Raw genomic sequence first — 26,564 nt, 5'->3', positions numbered from 1 at the left:
TAAAGACAGTTATATGCTGTATGGTGATAAAACTGGCTCTATCTTCATGCCCGTAAGGTTAATCCCAAACACATGGAGTGATTTACGAACAATGAATGTTAAAAACATTAAGGTAGTGCATGTCAGAAATTCAATACCTCTCTTATTTCACCTTTTACTTAATCTTGCATTCCCCAAGAGTGTTAGCTATTTTATCATGTTGTGTTTCTATATTTTTTCTGGTTTTCTTATTACTCTTGCATAGTGCATACTTTGATCAATGCCAGATGTTTATGAAGGGCTCCGATTGAGAGCTCTGGCACTGCAGCTAAAGCCAAATCAATATGTATGTCAGTGGGTTGGCCTCTCTGCAGAGCACACAGAACAATGGTCACGTAACCCAGTTGCAATTGAAATTCTTTGGAAACGTGTGTGAAAGGGGGAACATCAATGTCAAAATATTCACAAGACAAAAGCAAAGGTAAAAGCAGATGCTTTCTGAAGCCTGGTTAGAGCATTTTCTTCTAAAGTTGATGCTGCATGCAGTGCAAGACACTGGGCAAGCACACACTTTAAAGGGCTGAAGTTGTCACGCTGTACAATGTACATTCCAGTAACTGTTAAACATATTAATGCAATAAACTATGGGACAGTTTTTAATGTGTTTAATATTTCAAGACTATACACTCCCACTGCTTTATAAGCCTTGCATTATCACGAAATTAATTTCCTTTAAAATGCACCATTGGCCAATCTTTTTTTAACTTTTTCTCGGGAAGACCCACCCTCGACCCAATGTTTGTCCATTAAGCGTGCTCATGTCACACACTGCACAAGTCATACTTGACTTATGGGCCCACCACTTTCTATATGTCACCAGCCACCACTGATGCACTGTAGGACTCAGTTGCAGGGGATCTGCAGACAAATTTTGATGAGGGGAGGCCAGGAGTCAACACCCCATCCGTAGATTACAGGTAAAAAAAAAAAAGCCCGGTCTGACTCTGTATTAACACATTGCTACTGCCACCACAGTCAGCTGATCTTACATTAGTCACGAAATGTTAAGGATGGTGTTCATGGTGTGCCCATCTAGACCACAGAGTCCTTCTGTGGGTCTCAGCCCATGATACATTGATCCAGCAATTGCTATAAAAAAATAAAAGATGTCACAAAGACTCATTTATTGAGAAGAAGCATGCATCTTTTAGGGGACACCTTTATTACAAGAGGTAAAATACGGAAACATACACTAAAAATCAGAACAAAAACGACACTAAGAAATCATATGCAAGCCCCCAAATGAATACAGTGAAGAGTGCGTGCATCACTGTAGTGATGTCTCTTTTTATGATAACAAGACTAGGTTCCCAAAATGAAAGAATGTCCGCCACGGAAAATATAGTTGTTTGCTGTGATTATCACCAGTAAAATCTTATTTTAAGGCGTCTTTCCCATTAAGCTGAAGATCTGAAAGTTATCTCTATAAAACCATGAAGATGGATTAATGACAATCACAAGAAGAGCTCTCAGATTGGTTCAGACAGGGTTTCACCCCTTCCCGCCATAGACATAACAGTTACGTCCATGGCTGCGGCGCTGAGGCTCCAAGGACATAACCGTTACGTCACTGGACTGGCTAATGAAGGGAGCGCTAGCACTCCCCCCATGAGCCTCCCTCCCATGGGCAGGGATGGAAGGGGAATCCCTTCCCGTTCCACCACGACCCCCCCTCCCAGTGACGTCCAATAACATCAGCACACAATCGTGCACTGACCTCAACAGAGGCCGCCTCCACTGCGCTGGAAGCATGGCTTCCAGCAAATTCAGAGAGAAATGCATATCTCTTCGGATCCTGGGGTTGAGGCCAGCACAGAGACATGAAAAATAAGGAAAGGCCTTTCCTTTCCTTTCACGTCTCTTTGAGCATTTCTGCAGCCCGGTCACTTCACAATCGGGCTGCAGAAATGCCCACTAGGCACCAAGAATTTGTGTTGTGTTTTGTTTTGTTTGTGAAAATGGCATTAGGAGAGCGACCCCTTGAGCAGGGGTTGCTCCCCAGGGGGGGCTTTAGGAGGCATTTTTAATTAGTCTATTTCTGCTCCCATGGGGGCAGAACCCACTAGACACCAGGGATTTTCTTTTTTTACATTTACAAAAAAAGGGGAGTTACCCCTTGAGCAAGGGTTGCTTCCCTGGGGGGCAAATTTTTATTAGGCCATTTCATCACACACACACACCCCCAGTCGGGGCAGATTGGCATATTTTAATTTAGTGGCAAGGGTCGCTCCCTTGGGGGGGGAGCAAATTGTGTTTAGGCAATTTCTGCCCCCTTGGAGGTAGATTGGCCTATTTTTATTAGGCCAATCTGCCCCCAAGGGCGGCAGAAACCACTAGACACCTGGGATACTTTTTTTTGCCAATTTCACACAAGGGGAGCGACCCCTTAGGCAAAGGTCGCTCCCCTGGGGGCAAATTTATTTTAGGCCATTTCTGCCCCCCTTAGGGGCATATCGGCCTATTTTTGTAAGGCTCATCTGCCCCACATGGGGGCAGAAAGCCCACCAAACACCAGGGAAGAATTTTTTTCAAAAAATAAAAATCTACGAGACCTAGACGCATCTGAAAACTAAACATCTGGGTGAGTCCAGGGTGGTGTGCTTCACATGCACCCCGCACCATTTTCTTACCCACAATGCCCTGCAAACCTCCAACTTTGCTGAAAATCACACATTTTTCCCACATTTTTGGGATGGAACCTTCCGGAATCTGCAGGAATCCACAAAATTACTACCACCCATCATTGTCGCATCTATACCAATACAAATGCTGCCCCACTTGTCAGCCTAAACTGCCCTTTTGGACCCGCTTTGGTTCCCCCTCATTTTAGACATGTTTTTGGCTCTTCCCTGTCACAGGCACGAGGCAAACCTACACAAGTGAGGTATCATTTTTACCAGGAGACTGAGGGGAACGTTAGGCGGTAGGAAATTTGTGCCAGTGCAGTGATCCCACATAGAAATGTGTGGAAAAATATGTTTTTTAGCTAAATATGAGGTTTGCTGAGGATTGTGGGTAAGAAAAAACTGGGGGATCCACGCAAGTCACACCTCCCTGGACTCCCTCGGATGTCTAGTTTTCAGAAATAGTTGGGTTTGGTATGTTATGCAGGTGCCCCCCGCAAAAACAGGTAGTTTTGTTTTTGATTATTTTGATGTGTCCACATAGTGTTTGAGGCATTTCCTGTCACGGGCACTAGGCCTACCCACACAAATGAGTTACCATTTTTATCGCAAGACCTGGGGGGAATGCTGGGTAGACAGAAGTTTGTGGCTACCCTCACATTCCAGAACTTTCTGTTACCGAAATGTGAGGAAAAAGTGTTTTTTTGAGGTTTGCGTCGGATTCTGAGTAATAGAACCTTGTGAGAGCACCAGAAGTTACCCCATCCTAGGTTCCCCTAGGTATCTAGATTTCAAAAATACGCAGGTTTGGTAGGTTTCCCTAGGTGCCGGCTGAGCTAGAGGCCATAATCCACAGCAAGGCACTTTCCAAAAAACACGTCAGATTTCAATGTAAAAACGTGATGTTTCCATGGTGCTTTTCCTGTCGCATGCATTAGGCCTACCCATGCAAGTGAGGTACCATTTTTATCGAGAGACTTGGGGGAACACAGAATAGCAGAACAAGTGTTATTGCCCCCTGTCTTTCTCTACATTTTTTCCTTCCAAATGTAAGACAGTGAGTAAAAAAGACGCCTATTTGAGAAATGCCCGTTAATTCACATGCTAATATGGGCACCTCGGAATTCAGAGATGTGAAAATAACTACTGCTTCTCAACACCTTATCCTGTGCCCATTTTGGAAATATGAAAGTTTCCATAATACCTATTTTTTACCCTTTACATTTCACCAAATGAATTGCTGTATACCCGGTATACAATGAAAACCCATTTCAAGGTGCAACTCCTTTATTGGCTCTATGTACCTAGGGTTCTTGATGAACCTACAAGACCTATATATCTCCGCAACCAGAAGAGTCCAGCAGACGTAACGGTATATTACTTTCGAAAATCTGACATCGCAGGAAAAAGTTACAGAGTAAAACGTGGTGAAAAATGCCTTTTTTACCTCAATTTCAATATTATTTTATTTCAGCTGTTATTTTGTGTAGGAAAACTTTGTAGGACCAGTGAGTCTTTTGAAGGCTCAAAAAGAACCAGCACCGAAGACACCCTCAGCACCGCCGAACATCTGCACTTTCAAATCCACACCAACTCAAACACCACCCTCCGAGGGACCCTTGTTTACAGACCCCCGGCCCCCTGCAGCAGTTCAGCAACTCCATCACCGACATCATCAGCATGCACGCTCTCGCATCCACACACTACATACTCCTTGGGGACTTGAACTTCCACCTCGAGAACAGGAACTATGACAAGTCTACCACCCTGCTTGACAACCTCTCCAACCTCGGCCTCAAACACCTAGTCACGACACCCACCCACTCCAAAGGACACACATTCTACCTCATTTTCTCCACCAGCAAGCACATCTCCTTCAGCCACACCATAAATCTCCACTGGACAGACCACCGCTGCATCCACTTCTCCTTCGAAAAAGCCACAACACACCATCGCCCACAACGGATTCCCCACCTCAGATGGAACAAGGTCAACGAAGACCAACTGATCACCCTCTCCCGGAACCCACCCATTGACACCACGGACACTGACATAGCTACCCGCAACCTTAGGCAATGGATCGACGACTGTGCCAACACTCTTGCCCCGATCAAAAATCCTTCGAACAGACGCACCGACAGAAAGACCTTCTGGTTCACCGCCGACCTCCAAGAATCTAAGCAAACATACCGAAGACTGGAAAAGAAGTGGCGCCAAGATCAGACACTGGACAACCACACAGCCTTCAGAAAACTCCATCCGCAGACTCCACCAACTCATTCGAACCACCAAGAGAACATCCTTCAAAGAACGCATCAACAACAATGCACACAGCCACAAGGAGCTCATCAACATCGTGAAGGAGCACTCCAACCCCGGCTCCAACGTCAACGACATCCTGCCATCACAAGGCCTCTGCGACTCACTAGCCACCTTCTTCCACCGCAAGATCGCAGACATCCATGATGGCTTCAGCACTCAGATCCCCCCCTATCAACCACCGACACCACAGACTCACCACCCACCAGCCTCCTGCTCTCCTTGACCCACGACAACGACACCATGGAAATCATGAACCCCATCCACTCCGGCTCACCATCCGACCCCTGCCCTCACCACATCTTCAACAAAGCAAGCTCCGTCATTGCACCCCAACTCCGGAAGATCATCAACAGTTCCTTCTAGCCCGCCACCTTCCCGGAGAGCTGGAAACACGCTGAGACCAACGCCCACCTCAAGAAACCTAAGGCGGACCCAAAGGACCTCAAGAACTACCAGCCGATGTCCCTGCTCCCATTCCCGGAAAAAGTCAAGGAGAAAAATTGTCAACAAACAACTGACCCGTTTCCTCAAGGAGAACAGCACTCTAGACCCATCCCGATCTGTATTCCACAGCAACCACACCACCGAAACTGCCCACATCGCCGCTACTGATGACATCAGAACCATACTGGACAATGGCGAAACCACGGTCCTCATCCTTCTGGACCTCTCAGCCACGCTGGACACCATCTGCCACCACACCCTATGCACACGCCTCAGCGATGCAGGATTCTGCGACGGAGCCCTGGACTAGATCACCTCCTTTCTCACCGGCAGAACTCAGAGAGTCACCCTCCCTCCATTCCACTCTGAAGCCACCAAAATCATCTGCAGCATACCTCAGCCCGACCCTCTTCAACGTCTACATGGCCCCGCTCGCTTACATCGCCGATCCCACAACCCTAACATCATCTCATATGCCGATGACACCCAGCTGATCCTTTCCCTCACCAAGGACACCGCCAAGACCAACCTCCATGAAGGAATGAAGGCCATCGCCGAATGAAGAACAGCTGCCTTAAACTGAATTCTGACAAGACTGAGGTCCTCATCTCCAGCTCTACCCCCTCCGCATGGGACATCTCCTGGTGGCCTGCCACACTGGGAACCGCACTGACACCCACGGACGCAACCTGGGATCATCCTGGGCTCTTCACTCTCTATGACCCAGCAAGTTAACACCATCTCCTCCTCCTGCTTCAACACCCTCCGCATGCTTCGGAAGATCTACAAATGGATCCCCATTGAAACCAGAAGAACAGTCATCCAAGCCCTTGTAGCAGCAAACTGGACTATGGTAATGCCCTCTACGCAGGAACCACAGCCAAACTCCAGAAACGACTGCAACGCATCCAGAATGCCTCAGCATGCCTCATCCTGGACATTTCCCACCACTGCCACATCACAGCCCACCTGAGAGACCTGCATTGGCTCCCTGTCAACAAGAGAATCACCTTTAAGCTCCTCACCCACTCTCACAAGGCACTGCACAACACTGGACCAGGATACCTCAACAGAGGGCTCTCCTTCTACATCCCGACCTGACAGCTTTGCTCCGCCGACCTTGCCCTCGCCACCGTCCCACAAATCTGCAGAACAACCACCGGCGGCAGATCATTCTTGCACCTCGCTGCCAGGACGTGGAACACTCTTCCCATCCAGCTGCGTCAGAGCAAGGACCTCCTTACCTTCAGGAGACATCTCAAGACTTGGCTGTTCGAGCAGTAGCAGCCCATCCCCCTGCTCTTTGAGACATTCACGGGTGAGTATTGCGCTTTACAAATTCCCTGATTGATTGATTGTAGGATCTACACAAATGACCCCTTGCTGAATTCAGAATTGTGTCTACTTTTCAGAAATGTTTAGCTGTCCGGGATCCCGCATTGATTTCACGCATCCATTTCTGTCACTAACTGGAAGGAGGTTCAAAGCACAAAAAATAGTAAAAATGGGTATTGTCCCAATAAAATGCCAAAATTGTGTTGAAAAATGTGGGTTTCTGATTCAAGTCTGCCTGCTCCTGAAAGCTGGGAAGATGGTGATTTTAGCACCTTAAACCCTTTGTTGATGCCATTTTCAGTGAAAAAACCACAAGCATTCTTCTGCAACCCTTTTTCCCATCTAAAAAAAAATTTGCCTGTATTTTGGCTAATTTCTTGGTCTCCTCTGGGGTGAACCCACAAACTCTGGGTACCTCTAGAATCCCTGGGATGTTGGAAAAAAGGACGCAAATTTGACGTGGGTAGCTTATGTGGACAAAAAGTTATTAGGGCCTAAGCACGAACTACCCCAAATAGCCCAAAAAGGCTTGGCACCTGAGGGGGAAAAGGCCTGGCAGCGAAGGTGTTAAAACAAATGTGCTATATCGGAAGTTTGAAGGAGGGATGTTGGGGAAGTTAAACATTAATCAGTTTCTCAAATCTAAACTGCAGCATACAAAGCAAATATTTGAAGCACCAGGACAATATGAAATGGCAGGGTAGAATTGAAAACTGTGTAAAAGTGGCAAAATAATGTATTACTGTGCAGTGAATAAAATAGGTGGATTGAGTACACACTGTTCAAAAAATGTTTCATATATTTAGAGATTTATTGAGCTCAACTATTCAACTTGATTGTTCTGTAGACTCGTTTTGCTTCTTCTGAGCAATTGATTTTCTATTTACATATAGTTAGAAATGCGTTTAAGAAGAGCATATAAATGTTTAATTTAAGTCACGGAATCGGATACAATTTGGAAGTGTTCCTTTCAAAGCCTGATAAATATTGCCAGGGCGTTAATTATAGCTAGTCTCGTAGCAGAGAACACCAGAAGACATTCCCATTACCTAAACCTAAGAATGTGATTCACAGTTTGGAGTGTGGAAATGTTACAATGAAGTAGAGAGGGGTTTTCCCCAAAAGCTGTTTGGTCAGGGAACAAATAGTTGAATAAGCATTGACAATGCCAAACGGTCTGGCGTATATGTTAAGCATTACGAGTAAATAACATATGCTCTTGTGCGGAAGCAAAGAATAATATTGGTGTAGGTTAAAAAGTCAAGTTACAGTTGTTCTGTCAAGCCAGATCTAAAACTCTGTGTTAGTTTGGCTGCTGCCAGAGAAAGACGAACACCATTAATTATCTAGTTATCTAAGACACCTTTACACCACAACAGTGTCTTGGGTGTGCCCCTGATAGTTCAAGCTTAGCCAGCTAGATAAATAAATAAAACTATCACAGCTGGTGGGAGTCAAACTCTTTTTTGGGAAAGCACACAAATTCTGCCCATCCAAAAGGTACTCCTGGCTCCCAACATGTGGGCAGAGCCAAAGTCTTTCTTTAGTGGTACACACATAATTGCCTGCCAACAGCTGCGCTGTCAAGCCACACCATCAAAATTAAGGTGGATTTTTTATTAGCAGCCAGTTAAATTCAAGCTGGATTTTACCGTGTTTGCAGTTTGTTTCATGGCGAGATTGTCATAGAAATTGACTCTAGGTTTTCCTGTTGACCTACTTGAGCAATTGGAAAATTTGCCAAGGATTGAGGTGAGTTAAGAGAGCAATGCAGCTCCAGAGTTAGGGATTTTAGAACCATTACAAGGACCAAACATAAATGTTTTCATTTTTTTTAAATACATTGTTCCACACATATTTCAATACTGTTGATACGCTTTTTGAACTGCTATCTTTTTTTATTTACTTTGACATGCATTTGGAGTGTTGTTGCAATATGGAAAATACATTTTTGGTATGTCAGTCAGTAATTTTCAGGAATGGGATGTCAACAAACATAGATCACATAATTCCAGCAAGGTGAATGTCGTTTTTAATGTTTCTAATGTTGTCAAAATGGGCACTATTGAGTTCAGCTGAGACACCTATTATTTAAGGTAGTCTGTGATAAATGAATGGTCATTATTTTTGTTGTGGTTCATCAAAATTGAAGTAACTACAAGAAACTGTATTTCAAGATGAACATTGGATATTAGGTAAGAACAAAGTTCTTAGCCCAAGATGTTGAAGCTTTAAAAAACAACATTCTTGAAACCACCAGTGATAAGTGCTCATCTGAGTTTTTTCATGGTTCAAAATAAAAAAAATAAAAAAATGTCTTAGATACCCCATCACATTACCAGCCGCTAATGTTTTTCCCAAAGTTAGCTTGAAGTGGGTATGATTGCCTTTAGTAATTGGTGAAAACGCCAGTTCCTAAAAGCCCAAATCAACCTAAAAAACATAGGCCCAGGTTACAAGTCGGGGTGTTTCATGCAAAGCACTACCCTCAAGTGAAATTTTGCAGCTTGGAATTGCGAGTCTCTCCAGACCCATAATATTCGGGTCCGCAATCTCTGAGACTGAAGAGATTAGACCTGTCTGTACTGATGCAGGGTACGAACTATGGACAGGATCACAGGCTGGCCTCTACCTGACTCCTACAGCAGTACAATGGGAAGCCAACAATGCTACCCCTGAACAGGCACAAGCCTGCTCTGCATCCTCACCCTTCCTCCATACCAAAATCCCTCTCCTGTGACCCTGCTGCTGATATATTGCACCTGCTGAAAACAGGCAGCAAAAGACAACTAGGTTCTCCAAGGGTCATTGCAGTTATTTCCTGTGCTTGGAAGAAAACTGGGAGTAGATGTTTTTGATGCAGGGATACCAGTGGGAATTTGGCATTTCAAACCTTTATCCATGCACAAAAACCAGCACACTTGTAATGATGCCCGAGGCCTCCATTTACAGTTTGACAGTGCAAGAGCCCCCTCTTCAATTGGAAGGAGTCATGAACCCCATTAATGGTTTCTTCACTCCAGTTAAAGGTGGGCAAACCGCTGATCAACTGCTGATGGCGCTTAGGATGCCAGAAGGCTGCTACTTTTGATGCATTCATCAATCACCATTTTTATAGTGCAGCACTGTCACCCCGGGGACTATCAGGATACTGGGGTGCGAGGTCTCCATCAAAGAGCCAGTTTTTGAGTTTCTTTCTGAAGTCCTCAAGGGAGGGTGTTGTTCGGAGGTGGAGGGGCAGGTTGTTCCAGGTATTGGCAGCGATGGAGGAGAAGGAACAGTCAACGCTGAAGCTGTGACAGATTCAGGATGTGTGTGAGGCCTAGAGAGGAGGTGTCTGTCAGGTTTGTGGATGTTCAGCCAGTGATTGATGTAGGCTGGTTCTTGGTTGTGTAAGGCCTTTTAGGTGTGCATGTGGATCTTAAACTAGCATCTCTTCTGGATGGGGAGCAAGTTGTTGAGACCGTGGGATCTGACGATGTCGGCTGTGGGGGTCATGTAGGTGTTGAACAATGTGTGGGGCTCAAGGAGGATCCTTGGGGTGTGCTGCATATCATGCTTTTGAGTTCAGAGGTGAAGGGAGGCAGCCAGATTCTCTGAGTACGTCCTGCCAGGAAGGAGGAGATCCATCTGAGGATGTTCTCTTGTATGCTGACGTTGTTGACTCTCTTAATGAGGGTGTGTTATGTAATCATGGTGAAAGCAGCTGAGAGGTCAAGGAGGATGAGGGCAGCGCTCTGCTCATGATCAAGGAGTGTTCTGATGTAATCTGTGGCTGTAATGAGTGTGGTCTCTGTCCTGTGGTTGGCTCGGAATCCTTGTTGGTAGATGTCAAGCAGGTTGTTTTGTTTTAAGTATTCAGTGGGTTGTTGATTGATCGACTTTTCAAGTACTTTGGCGGGGTAGAGGAGCAGAGAATTTGGTTAATAATTTTTGAGTTTGCTGGAATCAGCAGATGGTTTCTATAGGAGGGGTCTGATTTCATTTGTCTGTGAAGACTGCAGTAATGGAGGTCTTGAGGATGCTGGTGAGTTCTGTGCATATGTGATTGGATCTGAGGTTGAAGATGTGGTGGGGGCATGGGTCGTTTGGTGCTCTGGAGTGGATAGTTGACATGATGATCGATGTGGATTGTGCGGTGAACGGTGTCCATGCGGTGATTGTCCGGCTGGTGTGCGTTGGTTGGGTGCGCTTGATGAGGTTGTGGACTATGGGTTGGGGCTCAAAGTTATTGTAGATGGTGGCAATCTTGCTGTGAAAGTAGTCCAAGAGGGTGTCACAGAGTTCTTGGGAAGGGTGGATTGTGTTCTCTGTGGCTGCTGGGTTGGAGTATTCTTCAACTATTTTGAATAGTTCTCATGCGTTTAGCCGCTGTGTCGATGCGGGCTGTGGTGGCTGCTCTGTTGGTTTCCTTGATTTGCTGGTGGTAGTTGCTAAGGGCTGATTTGTAGGCCACTCTGTCAGAAGGATTCCAGGTGGATCGCCATTGTTTCTCGAGTGGTAGCAGCTGAGCTTGGTGGTTCTGGGCTGTGGGATGTACCAACTAACTTGTCCTGTTGTTTTGTTGGCTCTAGCTGGCTTCAGCGGGGTGACTGTCGGCCCAATAGGTGATCCAGGTGTAAAAGCTCTGGACTGACTGTTATAGGTCTGATGAGGCCTTGGGTTGGGAGGTGCTGAGAGCCTGAGTCCATTGTGTTTCTGTTACCTTGCCCCAGCTTTGGTGGTTGAATCATGGTGCTTGGTGATGGTATGTTGTGTGCCTGCGATGGTGAAGTGAACAATGGTGTGGTTAGACCATGTGAGTTCTGTGGCGTGGCTGAATTTGACTCTGTCACTGGAGGTGGCAATGGAGTGTGTGTCTGACCAATGTTGCTCATGTTCTCCAGGAGAGTGGTGGAGTTGGCTTCATTGGGGTCATCAGTGTGGAAATTGAGGTCACCGAGTAGGATGTGGTGGTTGGAGCCAATGACAAGAGGGGCAATAATGGTGGAGATGGCGTTGCAGAAGGTCGGTCAGGGTCCCAGGGGTGTGTATATGAGGGTGTCTCTTACCATTGTCTTGGTGTCGGTTGCATCAGGAGGTACATCCTAACTACAGCCACTCTCATTTTTTTCTCCCTCCTGTGGTCTGTTATGCCATGGATGTGGGAACCTGGAGGTGAAATTATACAGTGGCCCAGACGTGCGGGCCAAAAACACTCAGCTCAGATACATTGTTTTTTAATTTTTAAGACACTAGCCTCTTTTTAGGGGGTTTGTTTCTGAAAAAGTAATTGGAAAGCAAAGCGGGCCACAGCAACATGACAGCCAGCTGTGCATAAAGCTTTGCCAAAATTACATCCACAAGTACCAAACTGACAGGGATCTACAAATGAGGTGCGTGATTCTTCACTGGGCAGGGACAGTCAACAGCGTCTGCTGACATGGTAGGCTGGCAGGTTGCTTGCCATGGGCAAAATGAGGCTGTTCATATTAATTAGTCACAATGTCTAATAAACATTACAGTAGACAGCAGGTGGTTGGGGTGCCAGAGAGGTCTTTCCCATAAAGCAGAAACTCTACAGAGGTAAGTGACTAATCACCGTAGGCAGTCATCCTGGCAGGAGTAGCTGGGGTTCAGAAGCAATGAGTATATTGGATGATCAGTGTTTCTGTAATTAGCACATGAAAATTCATCATTAAGTTAGGCAAAGTGCAAAAGCTAAACATGAAAAATCAGACTCGGTCACGGAAATTTTTAGATTATTTTTATTATATTTTCTGTGCAGTATTACAGGTTAGATATTATGTCACAGGTTCTTATCCTCTTCATCTAGAATAAACGTGTAGATTCGCTTTTAGAGAAAACATGAAACACAAGAAATTTGCTTTCCAAATATAAAGCTATATGCTTAAAATCTTAATTACTCAACATAGGTGGACACAGGTCTAGTTACACACTGTTGAATCTGGCCCTTTTTGTAGGTTTACCCCAAATGTTTGCCTTTCTGACCATTTTGTTGGCTTTAGTGCTCTGGGCACTTTACCACTGTGAATCAATGTTAAAGTGTATGTACTCTCTCCTCTAAACATGGTATAGTTGGTTTACACTTATTTGTCATATTTACTTGTATATCTCTTGTAAAGTGATATACCACATACCCAGGGTCTATAAATTAAATGCTGATTGTTCCACCCACTGAAGTAGTATTTCAAACTTGTCTCAGGCCTGCCACTGCATTTCCTATGTGTGTGCAGTTTACTGCCACTTCGACTTGGCATTTGAAATTGATTTCCAAGCCTTAAACTCCCCTTTTATTACACATAGGCCACCCTTAAGGTAGGCCCTAGGTAGGGTGCTGTATCAATAAAAAAAGAGGCCATGTACTTTTATGTTTTACATGCCCTAGTATTGACAAACAGCCTATTTTGTTTTTTCACTACTGTGTGGCCTGCTCCTCTCATAGGTTAGCATTGGGAATTCCTTATACCCTTTTAAGTGGTAATTCCTGATCAGAAAGGATTAGCTTTGTCATGTTTTGTATGTTCAAAGTGGTAGTGATAAATCCTACTTACTGGTGAAGTTGGATCCTGCATTACTGTTTCCGAAATGCCACTTTTAGTAAATCCATATAATGGAGGGGTTGATCATATAGAGGTTGAATGGGGGAGGGATCAGTTATAGACAAACTAAAGACAAAAGAGACCCCCATTGGCTATCAGTTTCTTATTTGTCAATATACAAAACAGCTCCTAGTTCCTGTATGTGTCATACAATTTATATATGATTTTATATGTCAAATATTGATTACAACGTACACACACAAAAAAAACTAAAAATCCAAAAAGTTCCCTGCATATTAATGGTAAACACAAAATACAATACATCAAGTGGAACAATACAAAACCTAGGTACAAACATGGATAGAGATAATGTATAACTTTTTTTGTCCAGAGGCATGACCCAGAAAGCTTCCCATACACAGTATCATTTAATGGGTTAGCGTATTTTGCCTGTGTAATAGTCTACTAGAAGTCGCTATGAGGATGGGAGCCAGTCACAGAGTGTCTGAGTTCCTGAAAGACTTCTGTTCCTTATTTCCCTCAGGGCCTGGAAAATGTGCTATTTGTTAAAGGATTGGAAAAAGGTCTCCCCACCTCTCTCATGCAAGACATCACTGACACATTTTGACCTCACCACAGTTGAGAGCATCTTTACATGAGGGTGAGAACAGGATAATTTAGGTTGTGTTGTGACGTACCCTGATTAGGATTGTGGTCCCTACTTGGACAGGGTGCTTACCTCTGCCAACTAGAGACCCAATTTCTAACAGCCGGCAATTATCCTTACAAGTTACTTAAGAGAGCCATGAAATGTGCATGGTATGCTCCAAGAAAGACACTATTAGGATCAACCGAGAAGTGTTCAACTAATAGTTTGGTATGTGTTGCAACTTTCAATCCCAGCACCTCTGAAGTGAAAAAAGTACTAGGAAAAAATTTGAGAATAACCTACAGCACAGGGTTCCACTTCTGAAACCCTTTTGCCCTTTAATGATGCCCTCACTGATGTCCTGCTAGGGACCTGGTCCAAACTCAGCACAGTGGCTCCTGTGAAGAGAACAATTGTCCACCACCATAGACCAACTCTAAGTGTTCCTACCGCAATACCCGACCCCTGAGAACTTGCTTATCCACTTCACATCCCTGGATGCATTCCCTTCCGCACCCCTGAATAGGGAATCCAAGAGGTTGGATGAGCTTGGGAAGAAAATGTTTTCTTCCTCCCGCCTGGCATTGCGGTCTGTGACCACTGCTTGCCTTTTGGGCCATTATACCCATACTTTATGGGACCCAGTTGTGCAGGTGCTGCCACAGGTCCTGGAGGAGGTCCGGACCATTCTCTCCCAAGCTTTTGCTGACGAAAGAGACGCAGCAAAGTTCACAACACGATGTGGGCTGGATATGACTGACTCATTAGGCAGATCAGTTGCTTCGATGGTGGCCTTGAGGCACCACGTCTGGTTGAGGATGTCTGGCTTTTCGAGGGATGTCCAATCACCCTTATAGCCATGCCTCTTGACGGCACCCGTCTCTTCGGAGACAAAGCAGACTTAACGCTCGAGCGCTTTAAGAAGTCCCGGGCTAGGGCCAGGTGCTTAGGCTTTGCAGCTGCGCCTTGCCCCCTTCAGTCTGCTTTTTGCCCCTTTTGTGGCTATGGCATGAGCATCCAACCACGTCCTTTCCCCTCCAGTCACTGTGCCACGCATTCAGCCCAGCCTCTGCGTGCCCAGGGACTTGGCATCCAACATCCTCGGGATCAAAGAGCCACGTCAGAAGGGACTACTCCCTCCTCTTTGAGATTACCCCTCCATCTATGCCACCATTCTGCGATTGGAAGAGAAGGATCACTAGGCACTTCTCTGCAAGGAGGTTTCAGCTCTCTTAGCCATATGTAGGTTGTGGTTGTTGCTCCCATTACTTTTTGGTACCCAAAAAGGACAAGGGCCTCTGTCCTATCCTAGACCTCCTCCATCTCTTCCTCAGGAAGAAGTTCAAAATGATCCCACTGGCTCAGGTTCTGTCTGACCTGGACCCAGGAGACTGGATGGTAGCATTGGACTTGCAGGATGCGTATTTCCATGTTCCCGTCCTGCTTGCTCACAGACGTTACTTGCGATTCACGGTAGGCCAGGAACATTTTCAGTTCACCATGCTCCCCTTCGGTCTTACTAGTGCCCCTCGGGTGTTCACCAAGTTGATGGTGGTGATCGCAGCTCATCTGCGCAGATCAGGGGTTCCAGCCTTCCGCTATCTCAAAGACTGGCTGTTAAAGGTGGGCTCGCCTGGGGTTGTCATCTCCCACCTCCAGACTACGGCGAACCTCCTGTATTCCCTGGGGTTCAACATAAAATGCCGAAGTCACATCTGACTCCCTTCAAAGATGTTCCCTATTATCTGAGCTCTATTGGACATGGTGAATGTTCAGGCTTTTCCTCCCAGCATCGAGTCCAGGCTATTCAGGCAATGACACTGATGATTCAGCCTCTGTCTTAAATTTAGGTAAAACTGACTCTGAGGATGCTGGGCCTCATGGCCCTCTTGCATCCTGCTGGTGTCACATGCCAGATGGCATATTCGGGCTCTGCAGTGGGACCTGAAGTTGCAGTGGGTGTAGATCAGCGGAATCTCTCCAACGTGGTCCAGATCTCAGAGGAAACTCTGCAGTGGTGGCTCTTGAACCGTGATTGGGTCAGAGGCAGATTCCTCTCCCTTCCCCAACTTGATTTGACAGTAGGGACAGATGTGTCACTCCTGCGATGGGGCAGTCGCATGGGAGAGGCAGAGACCAAAGCGTCTGGTCTCCAGCATAGTTGGGGCTCCATATCAGCCTTTTGCAGCTCAGGGCGATCAGATTGGCATAGAAAGCATTCCTTCCCTCTCTCAAAGGGAAAGTAGTGCAGGTGTTCAAGAACAGCACCACTGACGTTTGTTCCTGCAACAAGCAGTGCTGGGTGGGGTCGTGGACTCTTTTTCTGAAGGCTCTGCGCCTCTGGACATAGCTGGAACATCAGGGCATTTCCCTGGTGGTTCAACACCAGCGGGCTCTCTGAACGCCAGAGTGGACGAACTCAGTCAACAATGCCTGGTCGAGCACTGGTTAGATATTTTCGCCTCCGCATTAAACATGCAATGCTAGCAGTTTTGGGCATTGGAGTTTCCAAGGCGGCACTCGCTCAGCAACTTTGTGTCTCAAGTGGATCTAAGGTCTTCTGTACTCCTTTCCGCCCATACCCCTTCTGCCACAGTTCTCAAGAAGATCAAGAACGACTGGGCCCAAGTAATCCTTGTGGCTCACAATTGGACATGAAGAGTCTGGTATTCTGAGCTATTGAGTATAGCCATCAATCCTCCGATCAGACTGCCCCTTCATTAAAAACAGCTATTATATCTGCCCACAGAGTAAGTGAGCTGCAGGCATTGTAATTTAAGCCACCCTATCTTTCCTTTCATCCTGGCAAAGTGGTACTTCACACCAGGGCTTCTTTTTTGCCAAAATGTTGTCACACCCTTTCATATAGGTCAATCTATCACCTTGCCTGCTTTTTACACAACCCCTCATCCTTTTAAGGAAGAGAAGAGATTCCACAGCCTGGACCGAAAAAGAGCTTTGGCATTCTACTTTGATCATACCAAAGAGTTCAGGGTGGATGATCAGCTCTTTGTTGGGTATGTGGGTTCAAAGCAGTGGTGGCTGGGGACATTTACAAGTGGTGGAATAAGCAAACAGGTTGTGCAGAAAGATCCAAGTTGGTGTTGCAGCAGGTTCGCTTTCAACACACACAATGCTCCCGGATGTCTTAAAACCCACAAGTCTCTGGTGTACATAAAAAGGCTTACCTGCAGATCACCAAGTCATTCGCTGGCTCAAAGAGGTCATGCCTGTTTTCGTTCGGGTGCTCTCCCTCCGTGCAGCTCATTGATGCATGGCCTTTGGTATCCTACTGGGTCACTAGTCGGGCAATATAACCAGAGAGGATTGTTGTAGGAGAGAAAGCACACATGCTTTAAAATATTCGCTGTGGTATTGATTTCAGAACGCAAGCCTGCCCCTTTAATTCATCAGATGACAAACAGGGAAAGCCGGTGTCTACAAGGCGCACTCCGAAGGGAGATGCTTTCAATCCACTCATTATAGAAAAGTCAACAGGGTTCAAGTTCAATGCCACGAAAAAGGATTGCTCTCTGCGAGAAGTCACATTTATACATGAAAAACCAGAACCAGAATCACGTGAACTATGTAACCTATTTTTTGGGCAAATGCAAGAAAATCAGCCCTGGGTGCTTTTTTAATTTAAAACCACATATTAACAATTCCGTTCTGGAAGGTGAAGGGAACCACAACAAAGTAAAAGATGCTCTTCAGAGCACTTAGTTGTAATTATGTTATTGGTATGCATGTTGCTGAGCCCAGATGTAGCCTTTAAGAATACAGGGCCTTCCAATGCTATTTGTTATAATGAATACCGACTCTTCTCCAGTCCTCCGGCTCCGAGCATGACCTCGGTGACATTCCTAAAGGATACTTCCCATACCATTCCAGATGCTGCTCTGGGGGACCATGAAATATATCAGTTTTGTCATGGACAATAAACAGCATGTATTCCTCCTTCTGCTGTCTTGTATAACATTTATATTACACCCTTCATCTGCCTAATTTGAAGAAGCATGTATAATTGTCAGTACTAGAGACGAGAGAGAATATCAGCTGAAGTCCAATGTACTAAAGTTGAACGCAATTGAATTAGGCTTCAAAAGAACTCTCCATCCCTTTCATCCTCCCACCTGCATTTTGTTGCCCAAAATAAGCCTGAAGAGTTAAAGCTTGCATTTTTGCATACTAAAACTCCCAAAAATCCTTTTAGAAGTGCGGTCAAGGGTGGCACAGCCTGGGCAGTCAACATGGTGGTCAGGTTCTGATTATCTCTGTTCTCTCGCCCATTACATCTATCTGAATCAATGCCGTTGCCCCGGCAAACTGCATAAACCTACACCTGTGGAGGCTGCGACACCCTTGGAGGCTGGCTGTAAAGAGGGTATTTGAGAGCCCCCTGACCATGCCATGACAGAGAAACATCATCTGCATTCCAGGAGCGTGGAGGCACCCACGAGGCGGACACAGCCTGCACCCACCCTGGCTCTGGGCTGCAACTGAGACGTGAGCTAAAGACTGCCTTGAGGTCGGCCCCACTGCCACACTCACCCTGGGGCGTTGGGAAGCCTGCACTCACCCAACAGCCTTGGAGCCCCCCATTCCAGCTGCCAGCGCTGCCTGAGGAGATTGATGATCGCATGCCATCGGCAGCACTGGAAAGGAGCCTCGGTGCATATGCCCGGGATTTCCCTATGCTCGGCACAGGACCCCGCTTAGATTTTTTAATGAGCGGCACTCTCCTGTCTGGAGGCCCACTCTCCTCTGATTTGTCACCAGAGCCCTCAAGCAAACTTAGGGCCCCGTGAGGCCATGCTTACAATGGGGCACAGCTGCATTTAGTATCCCGAGACGCAGAGGAATGAGGATCACACAATTCGGTGAGTGCATTTCCCTGGACCCATGGGGCCCTTACTGTGCTTTCACACACTGCGTCTCCTCAACCTAGGGGTCCACCTATACACAGATCTTCTAATCCTTATTGTGGGCTCCACAGACCTGTTCCCCCCAGGACTTATTGCAGACCTTCACCTAGAGGCAAGAAGAGACTACTGCTAGGCCCTGCAGTTTCCTTTAAAGGGCCCCTGATGGCACTACAAGTGAGGCCTGCTCCTACCCAAAGCCATGAGAAACCCTGTACTGTACCCTGCGAACCACCAGCCCACTGATCTTTATGGGACATTAGACTTCATTTGCGGAGGGAGCTGTACACCGGGGGGCATCCCTTTCGGATGGCCCAGTCATCGTCTCGATATTGTAGGACTGTTGTCTGGTGTTCGATCCCTCAGGTGCCCCCTGCGGTCAGTCGTCTTATCCTCTGGTGGGCCCTAAGTTATAATGCCACCGGATCTCCACCAATCACTGCCCCCACCACTGTCCGACATTGGAGTGGCTTCTCCAGGGAGCTTGCCCCATCCCCAATTTGATCACTACTAGTGTCACCGCACTCCGGCGTCATCTTCTGCGACTGGCCCCCCTCCTCTACTATGCCTGAAAGGCCAATGGTGGGGGCGGCCCAATCCCCTCCATGTCTGACAAAATGGATCAAGTCCTGGAGGCAATTGAACACTCAAGAGTATCCATGGAGGCCAAATTTGGAACACTAATTAGCGAACTGAGTGTTCTATGCAACAACCACTGCAAACTAGTAGATAGGGTGTCAGAAAGCGAAAACACTCTCTGTACATGCAGCCTCAACTAGCTGAGAGTGTAACAGGTGATTTCAAGTCTGTAAGCTAGAGAACTAAATAGCTGGGTGGAGGACGCGGAGGGGCATTCTCACAAAAGTAACATTTGGATCCTGGACCTCCCGGAGTGAACTGTGGGCCAGGATCCCATCAAGTACTCGGAAAACTGGTTGCAGTAATTTACCCCAACAATGGATCTCACCCGTTTCTACTCCCGGAGAAAGTACACAGTGTCCCAGCTTATCAGCCTCACCCAGGTGCACCACCACGTCCTGTGTTACCCAAATTGTTGCATTACCGGGATTAGGACTCCATCCTTCGAGTGTCCAGACAGGCAGGCCCGTTCTGTGTTGAGGACCAAACTGTCATGCTGTTCCCTGAATATTCCTGCACAGTACAACAGTACAAAATGAGCACCTCATTTTTAGAAGTCAAACATCACCTTCGCCAGCAGGGAATTCAATATTTGTTATTTCCGGTGTGACTGAAGATCGTATCTATTAACACCACTACTTACTTCACAGATCCCAGGGATGCCTGGGACTGAGGAGACCAACACTTTGGCAGCAGCATCTTGCAACACTTGGACCAACCCCCTTGACAACAGCTCCCTCTAAGGAAACAGCATGATGGAGCTCAGGGGTCCTTCTCTCCCCATCCAAGATCTGGAACAGATGATTGGCGATTGGAAGAAAGCCATGCAAGAGGCAGCCAATCTGGGTTCTGTGGGGACCACCTCTGATGAAGACTTAGGTCCCCATATTTTCACATCTGATGACTGCTAGCTCAGCTACAAATCTCAGCAGGGCTCACAGCAGCCTCTGATGGTGATCCCACAGACAGCAGACAATTTGGTCTGATTGTATGGATATTATTGTTTTACAATACCGATCTTAAATGTATGTCTGTATTTCTAGACACAGTATGATTCTGTCTCTCATCTTTTAATGCTTAGGCCCTGGATAAGTAAAAATCAATGACAACCCTCATTGAGTTATCACTTACAACATACAGATCAGCAAGACCTACGCACAGCATACCTTTGCTAGATAATTCAATAGCGACCACGGTTTCTCGGGCCCGGCATTCTTACATTACTGGCTACTGAGGGCATACTAAGTGAGTACTTTAGGCACAGACCAAGCCACCCCCAGTTGCCTAAGAAGGATACCTTTTTTATGCCCCATTTGGGCCTACCGCAGACTGTGGTAAGCTCCGCCACTTGTTCACCCTTTGTTCATTTTTTTATTACATGTTCTCTTTCTCCTCTATCTGTTCTCCAACTGGAAACCGTGAGCATGGCATCCAGGGCATAGCGCACCATGACCACAACTCAGGGACAGCAACATTTGCCTCCCTTCACCTCCCACCCGACCCCACATTTTTTCTAAAAGGCCATTAGATTTCTCACTTTGAATGTCCGTAGGATGCATATGGCCAGGAAGCGTTCTGGGAGTCACTTTACACCAAACTAGCCTCTGCATTGCACACCCCCCTTTGGGTCCTTGGTGGATTACCATTGCATATTGGACACCATTTTGGATAGGTCACACCCTCCATTACCTCCTCCCCTACCCCTCCGTACATGGGTCCAGCGCTGGTCCTTAGCAGATGTGTGGAGAACACTACAGGCACACACCACTTTACTCATTCTATTCCATCCCACACAATCTTTATGTCCGCCTCTACAGTTTTCGCTGCTTCCACTTTCTCATTTCACTGGTGTGACAATGATTATTTAGGCCTCTTAATTTCAGATCATGACACACCTATTATGGATCTGCATTGGTTACCCCCACTTACCTTAATACAGTTATGGTGGCTTCCATGCAACAACTAGAAGATCTCGCCTTTCGTGCATCCCAGGAGACCCAAATAAAACACTATTTTACTGAGAACAGCAATACTGCCTCCACCAGATCCATAGAGTGGGATGCATTTAAGGTAGTCATCAGGGGCCCTGTACAAAAGAGATTGTAGTACGTTTCACCCTGGAGAGGGAGATAAGTTGCTGAGGCCTGATTTGCCAACTTAGGGAGCAGAGCAGATAGAGACACCACGGTTGTTCCCATCTATTTAGTGGTGAAAACTGACTACATCCCCCTGCTTGAACACGACCAATGCTTTAATTTTACAGCTCATGTAGCCAGGTTCCACAGAGAAGGTGACAATGCTGGGCATTTACTTTCCTGGCTGATCCAACAAGACACAGCCACTGCTCCCATCACAGAGATTTGTTCACATTCAGGAGTTCTTGTACATACCCAAAGTGAGATCCTACAGGCATTCTACTCTTACTATTCTGCAATTTACCAACCCTCCCCAGAAGTCCTCAGGTTGCCTTGTGACAGATATCCCACTCCCACTTATAACTCCACTGACCAAGGTGGCCCTAGATACCCCGATCACAGGACAAGCTGTTGCACTGCCCATCAAAGACTCAGCCAATACTAAGACCCTGGGTCTCATTAGTCTGCCCTTAGAATATTGTTCCATGTTTTCTGCAATATTAGCACCCAGACTAGCAGCAATGCACAAGGCTGCCAGGGAAAGCGGTGAACTGCCCAGCTCCCTTTAAGAGTCTTTGTTGATTTCAATACCTAAACCTGACAGAGAACCCCACACAGTTAGACTCTTACTGACCTATTGCCATTCTAGGTGCTAATTATAAACTATTGGGAAAAATTCTTGCCATTAGGTATTCACAAGCTGTATCATCCCTTGTGTTGAATTTGGAAAAGGCATTCGATATGCTCTCATGGGACTATCTCTCTCTGGTGCTCAAACGTATGGGCGTTTGAAGACTCTTGTACTCTGTTACTCTACCAGAACCCAGCCTCCCTTGTCTGACTTGGCCCCTTCGTCTTGCGCTCATTTCCAGTCCGTCGCGGCACCTGACAGGTATGCCCACTTTTCCCCTTACTGTTTGCCTGAGTGATGGAGCCACTGGCTATAAGACTTAGAAGGGAAGGACAGACATGGGGTATTGCATTGGAGGACAGCACACTTGCTCTGTCAATGTGCAGATGACCTGCTCTTTTATCTCCAGGATGTAGAGGTGAACCTTACCCCCATTCATGATACTTTGTCCAACCTCGCAACCCGCCTCCGGTTTGTGAGTGAACTGATCCAGATCTGTTATTTATCCTCTTAGTCCTAACTAAGTGGCGCAGGCCATCTTTCTGGGTAAAAACAATTCACCTTGTGCTCAGAGGCAATACGCTACCTGGGGGTTCAGCTATATCATTCACTGTGAGGGGAATCTACCCTGGGGCCCTGGGGGGCTTTTGCTCACAAATGACATTTTGGCAATCTCTCCCACTTGCACCGATTGACAAGATAACATTAGCCAAAATTATTGTAATACCCAGAATACTTTATTACTTGCCAACCTTCCTATAGTGCCCCGCGATCTTTTTTTGTGTAACTCGACTCCCTTCTATCCTCACTCCTATCAATCCCAAATCAACACTGAGTGGCCGTAACTTCTTATGAGGCATACTTCCTGACATCACCGCTGCAGTGGCTTTCTTGCAGGACGATACATGGGAGACACTTGGGATTCTCAAGTTGTCCTCCCAGCCGTGACCATGTGAAACCTACTCCTCCCTGGAGTGCTGCCCCCCCCTCCCTAGCCCCACTAGGTTTCGTACCTGCATTCAGAGAATCCATTGGCTCTCCTGCTGCAAACTGACATATGCACCCAAATTTCCCCTAGTAGGCCACCCCAGCTTCCTGAACTTTTACTCCTCCACAAAAATGGCATCTTGGACATCCCACTCCAAACTCACGACAGGCAACCTTTATTCAGATGGTCAGTTCCTCTCATTTGATCAGCTTACTACTGACTATAACCTTCCCAGTTGTCAGTTCCTAACATATAGGCAACTCCACAGTACCTACAGCACCTTGTGGGGCACACTATATCCAGGACCCCCTGCACACCCCGTTCTGCAGGCTATTCTGCCAATGGGTGCTGGCCATCATCTAGTTACTCGGCTATATACAAAGCCTTCTGAACCCTCTTCGATGTTCCCCTTACCAAGCTACAACACAAGCGGGAGGAATATTTTTGGGAGGGCCCCACAAAGCAACGAATGGGAGCACGCACTATTACACCCATAAGTTTCATGTACCTCATGTTTCGGGAACGCTCAGTTTAATGACCTGCATAGGACGTATCTTACCCTAATGCGACTGAACCAAAATCAAGACACACACATTACCTGTCTGCGCTGTCCCACCGTAGTTGCAGACCTCAAATATGTTCTATGGTCCTGCACCACAAGACAAGGATATTGGAACTCCATTCATTCCCCGCTACATGAAGTCACAAAGCTTACAGACCTGTGGACCATATGCCCTTTGCATCTGTAGGCATAAGAAACAACATAAAGTGTGCACCCGATTTGCAGCATTGGAGCTCCTCCATGCTGAGTGCACTATCACCGTGCACTGGTGCTCCCCAACACTACCCTCAGAGAAGCCTGGTATGGTGCCCTCCGTAAATGGGGTGCAGCCGAAGAGGCACTCCGTAGTGAGGAAGTTAGTGGCCTCTAAAAACAGCCCATCTCTTTGCAGTGGGCTACCGTACTAAATTACTTCCAATAAAAGATACGCAGTGATCTGATCACTGTCCACTTTGAAGTTGTTTGTTTGGGTTCTATTGCACTTGCGGCCCTACTGCATGCACTCTCGCCCAGTCTCCCAGGTAAATTCAGCTGCACTCTCGCACCCCCCTCCTTTCCCTCCTTCCCCCAGCTCCCTAACTGTATCCTAATTGTTCGTCCCTCAAGATATCCTGAGAATTCACTATACTTCATCTCATGACACCCTTCTACTCAACGACCTTCCCTCAGTCCAAGGTCTACGTGCATTTCAAGGTACACGTACATTTTGAACTGCAGTTTTCGTTATGTATGTGGCACATTGTGCTAGCTATCATACAGTATAGTTGTATTTTCCAACACACATATCATTCCAGATGCTATTTGTGTTTAACAACATTTTAATGTGTATTACAGGTTGGACCTCATACCACTTATATGTATAATGTTCTGCGCATCCTCTGCCCCTCTCCCTGTTGTTGTACCTTTGAGAAAACTCAATTAAAACATTTTAAAAAATAGAAGCACTGTCAAAGGTTACATGGTAGATAATTTAGCTTAGAGGAATATTTCGGTATTTTTAGTCTTTCAGACCGTAAACTAAAAAACTCTACATTTGATCAATTTGGACGTCACAGCAAATTGAAGATAATTTAAGACGCAGACATTTTCCATTCATTGTTCACAAATTATATCCATGCTGGCTTCAAAACCCACTGATAAATATTTGAGGTGAATGATTTTGCAGGTTTAACTAGTCCCATATAAGGACACCCCTAGTCGCCAATTAAAATGATATTTGTTAAAATATTTTAGTTGTATAACTTTGTACAGTACTGCTTGTAGCCATGCATGCAGCAGGCTCATGTAATGCTATAATGTTATATTACGATGACTTATGTGATTGCTTTTTAATTGAACATTAACACGCCGTGTACTTGGTTTGCCTAGCTACTCAGGAGATGAAAAGTGTATGATCAAATTCTGGACGTCATGGAATATACCTCCGTAATCTAGCCTTTGTTTTTGATGGGCAACTGTAGATTATTTTGTTTAAACGCGAGTTCCCCTTAATATCTAAAAACATGTTGTTACTTTTTGTAAAACGTTCGCGCTTTGTTATTTTCTTATAGATGTTTGCCAATTTTTCCCAATAGGTTATTTTCAACAGAAGGTAATTGAATATCAACGTCTTAAGAAGCTCAAATAAAATTATGACTTCGTGGAATGGACCCGACAGGCCAAACTTAAAAACAGCCGTTTACATTTTCAATGTTTCCTGTATATGTAGAACCCAGACTTTCTAAGACTACCTTGGACATGATTACGGTAGTAGCTGCTGAAGAAAAAACTGTACTGTATTTATCAGTCTTTACTGGACTATGTAGACCTGGCATTGAAGATTAAATAGTAATGTACATAAATACACTAGTTTTATAGATGTTTTTCTAAATGTAAGTAATCTAATAATTTCAAATTCAGATTTTTCTGTATTTTAATGTAAATATTAGCCGAATTTTAAATTACGTTTGATTATATTTTATCAGATATGACTCGTTCATTTTTATGGACACATTTAGTTTTTTGAATATCAAAGATGTGATTTAATTGAATTTTAAAATAAACATTCTGATTTCAGTTGTACATGTACAGTGATGGCGAATTTTCAATGTAATGTTTCACTTTTGCTCAAGAAATTACACCCCTAAGACAATTAGATACATGATACAAAGAAATAATTATTTTTATTTAAATGTATGTGGGAATTTGAATAAATTTACTTAGCTGGCACGTGTTTGATGAATGTGTATTTCTGTATGTTTTTTTGTATTGTTTTGCAGTGAAAATAATTGAAAATGCTTAGGCTGGGGATCCCAGGTTCCAGTAACGGCACAGTGGATGTCCTCGGATTTCAAATAATATTTTAGTGGGGGTCCCGGAGTAAAGATTAAGTGGGGGTCCAAGGCTGTCAAAAAGTTAAGAACCAGTTATCTACAAAGAACACTTCTGTTGCACCCTCACTGATGCAGATGCCAGTGACAAACTGAAATACCTGCCATTCAAACTCGTCTTAACCAACACCAGCACCCTGGGAGCAAGCCTGCTCTACAGACCAATATGACGACGAGTTGATCTTGGAAATGCCATCGCAGACATCACCACCTCCCTCGTACTCGACTCCATCTTCTTCATCGTGCTTGACAACCTCACTGGCACGAACACCATCAACCTCCTGGACAGCCTAAACACACTTGGACTCTCACAATATGTGGAAGACCATACCCACTTTGCCAGCCATCTGCTAGATCCCAGCT

The 26,564-nt window shown here is 45.7% G+C and overlaps 1 protein-coding gene across 2 annotated transcripts in view; it reads left to right on the top strand.

The window, feature by feature from the left end:
- Positions 1-26,040, top strand: part of DENND2D (DENN domain containing 2D) — a 528,923-nt gene extending 502,883 nt beyond the window's left edge. Inside the window, exon 12 of one of the 2 annotated variants that reach the window (XM_069238997.1) lies at positions 25,407-26,040. In XM_069238997.1, coding sequence (XP_069095098.1) covers positions 25,407-25,459 — 53 coding nt within the window. In that variant the 3' untranslated portion in view covers positions 25,460-26,040. The remainder of the gene's footprint in view (positions 1-25,406) is intronic. The other variant, XM_069238996.1, reaches the window with a different exon arrangement.
- Positions 26,041-26,564: the final 524 nt, after the last annotated feature.

Source organism: Pleurodeles waltl, chromosome 6, assembly GCF_031143425.1.
Source record: "Pleurodeles waltl isolate 20211129_DDA chromosome 6, aPleWal1.hap1.20221129, whole genome shotgun sequence".
In the NCBI taxonomy this organism is placed as follows: Eukaryota; Metazoa; Chordata; class Amphibia; order Caudata; family Salamandridae; genus Pleurodeles; species Pleurodeles waltl.
This window is presented reverse-complemented; position numbering and strand designations above follow the sequence as displayed.